This window comes from Penaeus chinensis, chromosome 6, assembly GCF_019202785.1.
Source record: "Penaeus chinensis breed Huanghai No. 1 chromosome 6, ASM1920278v2, whole genome shotgun sequence".
NCBI lineage: Eukaryota > Metazoa > Arthropoda > Malacostraca > Decapoda > Penaeidae > Penaeus > Penaeus chinensis.
Genome location: NC_061824.1, coordinates 22,612,758 through 22,621,102, shown reverse-complemented (window position 1 = coordinate 22,621,102; position 8,345 = coordinate 22,612,758). Strand labels below are relative to the sequence as shown.

Below are 8,345 nucleotides of genomic sequence, written 5' to 3'. Positions count from 1 at the left end.
GTGCATGTGTACAGGTGCCTGTGCTTGTGTGCAGGTGCAGGTGCAGGTGCCTGTGCATGTGTGCAGGTGCAGGTGCCTGTGCATGTGTGCAGGTGCAGGTGCCTGTGCATGTCCGTGTGCATGTGTGCAGGTGCCTGTGCATGTCCGTGTGCATGTGTGCAGGTGCCTGTGCATGTCCATGTGCATGTGTGCAGGTGCCTGTGCATGTCCATGTGCATGTGTGCAGGTGCCTGTGCATGTCCATGTGCATGTGTGCAGGTGCCTGTGCATGTCCATGTGCATGTGTGCAGGTGCCTGTGCATGTCCGTGTGCAAGTGCATCTTTGTCATGCTATCCCATAAACAAAGGATGTTGTGTAAGAATTGTAACAAGAGAGTCAAGGCAAAAAATACTTATGATAAAAAATAAATGAAAAAATCCATTCACCTTGTCTATCCATCTTTTTATACGATTTACAGGTAACTTTTTAAGTATGTCTACTTAGCTAATTCTCTCTCTTTATCTCTGAACCGAAGGACTGACTAACCTGTTTATCTATTCATCAGTCTACATCTACACCTTTTAATCATGAATTTGTTGGAAACTCCCCTTCTTTTACAGAAACCCATACTCCCGATAATTTCCTGCCTGATCCTTTTCCAATTTTCATCCAGATACCTAAAGAATATTCATTTCCAGACTTTTATGCTCTGTTTCATGGAAAATTTTAGAACAAGAGATGAGTCTTATTGTTCCAAAGGGGCTATCACACAAGGGCAAATTTTTGTGCACTGTGTACATATTACAATTTACTTTCAACATGTATTATGTACTACCAATCATAAGAGCATTCCTGCTTCATTCTGTACATGTATTTGTAAACTGGGAATATGGTTCACAAAACTTTTGTACGTGTCTCTAAATTTTCAATAAAAAGCTTAAGTTTGGCTGGACACACATTAATCCATACAAACTTGTAAAAGTACAAGATGGATGTGTAGAATGTCTAAAGTACACAAGAATTTGCTATTACGTGATAGACTCTTCAGATATGAAACAATGACAGGAGCTGGACTTGAAAGTCTTTGTGACAAAGAGAAAGAAGAAAGGGAAATACAAATCCACATCTGGCCTTCAAATCTACTAAGCAGGGATCATTCAATGACTGAGACAAATACATTTGTCATCTGTATGTCTTTAGTTACAAACAAGGTATATAACATTTCTTAAGGGTATAAGGAATCCACAGATGGCAAAATCACAGTACCACATAAGCTAATTAATTTGCTGCATCAAAGTATGCAATCACCACACTTCAACTACATGCTGTATCTTTGCCAGAACTCACTCTTCCAATTCAAAATGAGCCTTAATGACACAAAGCATAAGGATGCTGCTGAACAACAAAATACGCCACCATGGAAGAGATTCTCCAGCTGCTGCTCCATACATAGCTGAATGATACATAGTCATGCGTTTTGTTTACTAATTAACAAACTGGTTACTTAAATATATATTTTTTATCAGCAAAGTTTTATCTTGAGGGAGTGAGAGAGAGAGAGAGAGAGAGAGAGAGAGAGAGAGAGAGAGAGAGAGAGAGAGAGAGAGAGAGAGAGAGAGAGAGAGAGAGAGAGAGAGAGAGAGAGAGAGAGAGAGAGAGAGAGAGAGAGAGAGAGAGAGAGAGAGAGAGAAGAGAGAGAGAGAGAGAGAGAGAGAGAGAGAGAGAGAGAGAGAGAGAGAGAGAGAGAGAGAGAGAGAGAGAGAGAGAGAGAGAGAGAGAGAGAGAGAGAGAGAGAGAGAGAGAGAGAGAGAGAGAGAGAGAGAGAGAGAGAGAGAGGGGTGGCGGGGGGGCAGAGGGTGAGGGTAACAGATTTCTCTCTCAAATCCTATTATCTTTTGGCTCTTTTGGTAATTTCTCAGTGTTTCTATCTAATCTCACTTCCACTGTGATGATAAAGACCATAGCATATGTAATTTATACATGTCTTTAGCATAAACATAAATTAGAAATTCTTCCATGCAATAAATACAATAAATATACAGTTTATGTCTTCAAATCACATTAACCATGACCTGATAGCCAGTTAGTATGTCTGATAATTTTTTTTTAATTTTCTACATTTCTTCTATTTTAATATCCTGATATCTTTTTCTTATTCTTCATACCTTAGAACCACATAACTGCTTTCATTTATACTAAAAAGCAGACATCACTGAAGAGCAGTGTAAACTTCCCACCTGTTCTTCACTGAGAATTTTATTTTTATAAAAACTATTATCTTTTACTACAGGCTTCCTGATCAGCACAAGGCATGAGAGCAAATACATATGGGGTACCTATACCACCTTTGCACTGTTGTAAAAAAAAAAAAAAAAAAAAATCTAGTCCATGAAGAGAATCAAACCAGGGGCAATACTCTCAAAAGGTCATAGACTAGGATATGTCTGACACTCTTTGACTCCACAATTTTGTCAATGACCACTTTTTGACTCCACAATTGTCTCCCTGACAGTTCATGACCCCCAATTTTGTCTATGACACTCTTTGACTGCAATTTTTGTCTATGACTCAGTGGATGTTTAAGAGTTGTACAACAATGACAATTATATTTGTTGAAGATAGCACTCGCATTTCACTTTTTTATTAATTGTTAGACGTTATCCGAGCTGCTTGCAGTTTTCTATTAGATAAATTCAAATGGCATCAAATCTTAATAGCTGACACAATGACATCAAATGAAGAGGATGCAATTAATACATATAAGATATTACATAAGTAATAGCAGTCATTATACAGTTGACATTCTTTGCAACAGTTATTTTATTTCATTACCATATTGAATTATCATCATAGGGTCTATCAAAATGCAAACATTAGTTCTAGTTAAGTGTTAACTTTGAAATTTGGGAACAGAGCAAGTCAGAGTTGAAAAAACGAAGTCATAGATAAATTCAATAACAATAATGAAGTCTAAGACTATTTAGAACAATCCTTATATTTGTCAAAGAAAATTCTACGACCTTTTATGAATACCAACCAAGGGCTTTTCAGGGGAAATACAAAATTGCTAGCAATGGCCTCATCTCCATATACACTAAAGTGTATATACGTCACACTTATTCAAACACTTCTGGGAAATTATATATACAAAAAAATACCAAGACAAAAAATGATTGTGTGTATATAATGCAACTCCCTTCTAGATAACATTAGCTATGGTCATATATTAGCAACAATGTTCTCAGCTTGTTTATTTTGTACTCCCATGAGGAAAAATGTGTAGACATCTGGAAGCAGGTACAATCCTAACAGTATATGAACACATTTGTTGTGAATGTGGTATCAGCATTTGTTTGCATTTGCGTGCATAGCTTTGTGCAAGTGCATATGTGTGCATATGTGTAAGAGTGTGTACAAGTAAAAGGTCCTTGTATATTTAGACTGAATGAGAACAAGTGTGAAGGAAAAAGAGAAAGTAAATAGGCTTGTACATCAGCTAATAACCAGTACTATAAAATTATTTTGTTTATTAGCCTTTTTAATTTCCTTTGTTCGTTCCAAAACCATTTACCTGCATTATAGATTACCCTAATCAACTATATACTGGCACAAATGAAGACTACAAATAATTATGAACCATATGTACTTCAAACCTGTTCGAGAAATATTATTTCCTGACCTTTACTGTTCCATGAGACCTATACGCATTTTTAAGAGAAGTCTGGCATGAATAACTTTAACACAACCATAACAGAGCATTTATAATCTACAAACTTCAACTTCTCTCATAAACTACGATTATTTTACATAAAACAAATTGTAAATAAGCAGTCCATCTCTAAAGACACAAATGATAAACTGTTACTAGCTTAGACTAAGTAGAAATATACTTTACTCTTAAGGTCTAAAGTAACTAATTTTCAGCCCTTTTGTGAAGAAAAGAAACATCTTAACCTATTAAGAGACATCATGTTTTAACATCTCGGCAAATAATCACAGACCCCCTATTCTTGCCTGACTATACCAAAACTTTACCCATTATTATTGGATTAAATAATATAACAGTATCAAGAGTTCTTGCACCTACAAAAAAAAAAAAGAAAAAAAAAATGCAGATGGGGAAACTGAGAGAGTACTCATATATACACCTAACCATAGAAAATCTATCATGTGCATTTAAACACAATAAATCATGAATAAGTTAATAATAGCAAAGGTAACCTGAATAACTAATCAATTAAACAAATGTTTACACAAATGTACACACAGTAATGTTAAAATAAGTAAATGCACCTGATGACACCATGTATACAGATAATTCATATCTGTAGGCCCAAGTTTGTGTGTCCATAATGCCTATCTATGCACTTTATATCATAAAACTTCATAAGGAAGTTTGATTAAAAAAAAAAAATCACTACAATATTTATTACTTTAATGATATATACAACTTTTTATGAATCATATTCAACCTAAAAATCATTGATAAAGTAAAAAAATATAAAATTAAGTGATATCATACAATAACAAACTTAATAAAGAAAGTATCCATTAAACCATTTTCTCTTATCTTAATGTATCATACACATAAGAGGACTGTACAGAATTTAAAGAGAAGGTTTCTGTAAACTCCTTCAGGAATCACACTTTTTACATGAGCATTACAGTTAGACTGAAACTTCATCTCTCCCAATGTCAATAATGGGTCATGGACAAAGTAGAATAAGAGATCTCTCTATATATTGTTAATATTTTTTTGTGCATGCATAGAGAGTATCTGAGCTTGGGAAACGATACATACTGGACAAATGCTAAATAGCCTCCTACTCTGCCCTTCTCCCAAGGACAGCCGTCTTAGACCGTGTGGATGCAAACCACTTTGGCTTTTTTTTTCTGCTAGCTATCTTTATGGCCTTTTCATTTCCTTCTGATCTTGGAACTTTCCCAAAGCACTCTTTTATTAGATTCTTCCCAGAACGTTGCAGTACCTGTCTGCATAGCCTATGCTTCCAAAGGTCCCTAATTCTTCTTTGTCTATTCTTTTTCCTATTAACTTTTTGTTTGGGCAAAACTTTATACCTCCTTCTCCTTGCTCGATATCTAAGTCTTTGACACTTGCACACATCATAACACACTTTTCCCATAAATACTCTTCTACCATCTCTTCTTACATGAATCTTCCTTATGCACTTCTTCTGTGATGCACCTTGAACCTGCTTCTGATTATTCAATTCAACATCTGATGTTTGATCCCTTTTTGTTAACTCCTTGTTGCTTTCACTTTTTTCCTCCAAGTTTTTTAAACTAACACCTGCCTGTGAGCTGCTACCTTCTATTGATTCCCAGGAAAACATTTGCCTCTGTGCTTTCTCTCCTACCTCTGGTATTAATACCTCTTCCTCTAAAAGTGTATTAGGCTCTTTGGAAATGGAAATGATTTCTGGAGATTCTGAGGTTTGCTCACTGTATGAACTATTCAGCTTAGCCTCTATCACTGGACTCTTGTTGTTTTTCATATTGCGTCTCGTGAAATAGCTGCCATCTTCAACTTTCTGAATCCCTCCCCTCAACATTCCTCCATCCCTTTCAAAATGTCTATCCACAAAGAATCCAGAGGTCCTATTTATATTCCTTGATAAAGAGTGGTCTATCTGCCTACCCAATTCCTGTCTCTGAATCCTATCCTTATCCCATGAGAAAAGGCCCCTCCCCATTTCCACCTCTTCTGCCCTATGTGACGGCTGCCCTTTCCCGAAGAGCTGCCTGGTCACCTCAGTCCTTACACCAAGAACAGGTGATACCACAATCTTTCCTGAAGGCAGTATTCAAGAATTACAGAAGCATACAATTTTGATGTGATTTAACAGAAACTGTAGCAAAGATGTACACAAAGGGGCAATCATTTTCTTGATAATTTTACTTTCAGAAATTAAACAAAACTACTAGTATACATTCTACAATATTATCTGTCTACATAATATTCTAATGTCTACAAGAGGATAAAGTCTACAAGACAAACTACACCTACAAAATAACATCTAATTACAAGTACCATTCCACTTGCAATCAGCAATGTTTAAAATTTAGGTTTAACAAAATTGTTTTAAATTAGTTATCTAGACAATGCTTTCTAAATTCTGCAAAACTGAATACCTTATTTCAAACATGAACTGAGATTTAGATTTAATAACATACAAACCTTGGGGAAAAAGGCTTTACAGTTAAATCAATGATACAGAGTGAACTTTAGTATAAAAGTGGTGCAAAATGCTGAAAAGTAACTTAAAGTAACTCCAACTTAAAGTCTAATAGTATGAAATAAAAGAGAAAATACAAGACAATGGCTCTTTCACTTGAAAAGTTGGTGAAGATCAACATGCTAGTGAAATGAAGGCAACAGCTGAAGTACAACAGAAACTCCTTTTACAGAAAATAAAAGTGATGATAAAAATCATGTTTAAAAGAAAAGTTTGCCATTCTTTTATTTCCTTTTTGTTGTATACCCAAGTTACTGTATAACCTTTAGCTATAATCATGAAATACAGCTGAAGCATTTTACAAAAATAATATATTTCACAATATAAAATAAAAGAATTAGGTTATAAATATTGTATTTCTTGTTTGAAAAGCAAATACAATTTTGTATTCAAATTATGGAAGGCAGTACATCACAGTTAACTAAATAAAATGAGAATATAAAACATATTAAACAATGACCAAGTGTTTCTAAAGATCTGTTACTCAATACAAAAAGCTGAAATATTTACATACCTTGAACTTTCCGGTAAAATGAGTTTTTACCAGCTATAGGAAGTGGATGTGCTTCTGTATTGAAGACCCATTCATCTAAACTCATGAGTGAATCGTCCGAGAAGATTAAGTAGAGGTACTGTAAAACAAAATTCCTTTAGAACATCACCAGTAATGCATTGATGAATTTAAACTGCCGATATTGCCAATGTATTCTGAGGCATTTAGAACTTCCAGGACTTCCACAGACTAAACTAATGAAAAGTTTTCCAAACAAACCTTCTATTATTGTAAGCTTTCTATATATTCTATATGTAGAAAAATGGCAAATATTGCAAAAGCTAATTAAATACAAACTAAAAAAAAAAAAAAAATTGCCAATGTCTTGAAGAAAATCAAAGAACAATGCAGGGGATCCGTCATTTGTCTCCCCGTTATTCATCATTTCACCCTTTTGTCACTGACATTAGGAGGATGCATCATTCATTGTGTTTCACTTTTTTGTTGCTAGGGTTCCAAAAGTTTATACACACATTGGCAAATGCATTAAAAAAACTAATCAGACCAACAAAATAAAAAAGCTACAATGTGAAATTTAATAAAATTAAATCACACAAATTCCAAAATATGTAACAAAAATGAAGTCCATGTGCACTGCTTATGAGAACAGTGACCAGTACACATCTACCTTCCAGCCACAAGCTGATATACCTCCCAGAATTGTAAATAAATAACCCCTGATGCAAACTCATCCAATGCTTGACACATTGTTTGATGCTAGATTAGAAAACAGAAATAACAAAAAGGAATAAATGCAGTGAATGTACTGCTGATATTGGACTGTATGATGATCCTCACCCATCCACCACAACCACTATTAATTCCTTCACAAGAAACCTAGTTGAAAATTAAAATGAGATAACTAATGTAGAGGACGATGATCTTCCTTCATCTAACTGGCCATAACCTGACCATCATACCTGTTGCCTCTGCCATATGCAGTGGCCCTCCCTCTGAACTTCTACTGTGTGCATAATAATTACACCATTTTTACAATATCTAATGTCTATATTTCTCTTTTGCATAAACTGTTCTTAGAAAAAAATGTAAGCATTACTCTAAGTATTATCTTAACCCCTAAACACCCCACTATTTCTGGTCGTTTCATATGTGAGACACTATTGTTCCTGGCCATCTGCCAGGTTATGCCATGAAGATGAGGAAGCAAAGTCATTACAGTCACCATATCAACTTTCAAGATGCACACACACACACACACCCACGCACCCACGCACCCACACACGCACCCACCCCCACCCACCCAACCCACACCCACACCCACAAAAATTGATGCCACTTTAAAAGCGCCATCTTACTTCCACATAGTAGTAGTAAATCACATCACATAATGAAGTGATGTCAATACACAGGCTATGATGTGATGTGATATGACATGTGGCCAGGCTGCTCTGACCTCATTGGCTACTGCTGTTTCCATGTTTCCCACCTGTCCATAACTCAGTGCAAAAATAGTAACAATAAGTAACACTACCATCTATCTCATTTTTTATTTTTCTTAAAACATTCAATTTTCTGTAATACACACTGCACCACC

At 35.4% G+C, this 8,345-nt stretch overlaps 1 protein-coding gene across 2 annotated transcripts in view; it reads right to left on the bottom strand.

Moving 5' to 3' along the window:
• Positions 1-1,308: 1,308 nt before the first annotated feature.
• LOC125026190 (mannosyl-oligosaccharide 1,2-alpha-mannosidase IA-like) overlaps positions 1,309-8,345 on the bottom strand; it is a 33,782-nt gene continuing 26,745 nt past the window's right edge. The window contains exons 8-9 of one of the 2 annotated variants that reach the window (XM_047614484.1): positions 6,752-6,869; positions 1,309-1,433 (exon numbers count right to left, since the gene is read on the bottom strand). In XM_047614484.1, the coding sequence (XP_047470440.1) occupies positions 1,324-1,433; positions 6,752-6,869 (228 nt within the window). In that variant the 3' untranslated portion in view covers positions 1,309-1,323. Of the gene's footprint in view, positions 1,434-4,404; positions 5,793-6,751; positions 6,870-8,345 lie in introns of those variants that run through there. The other variant, XM_047614483.1, reaches the window with a different exon arrangement.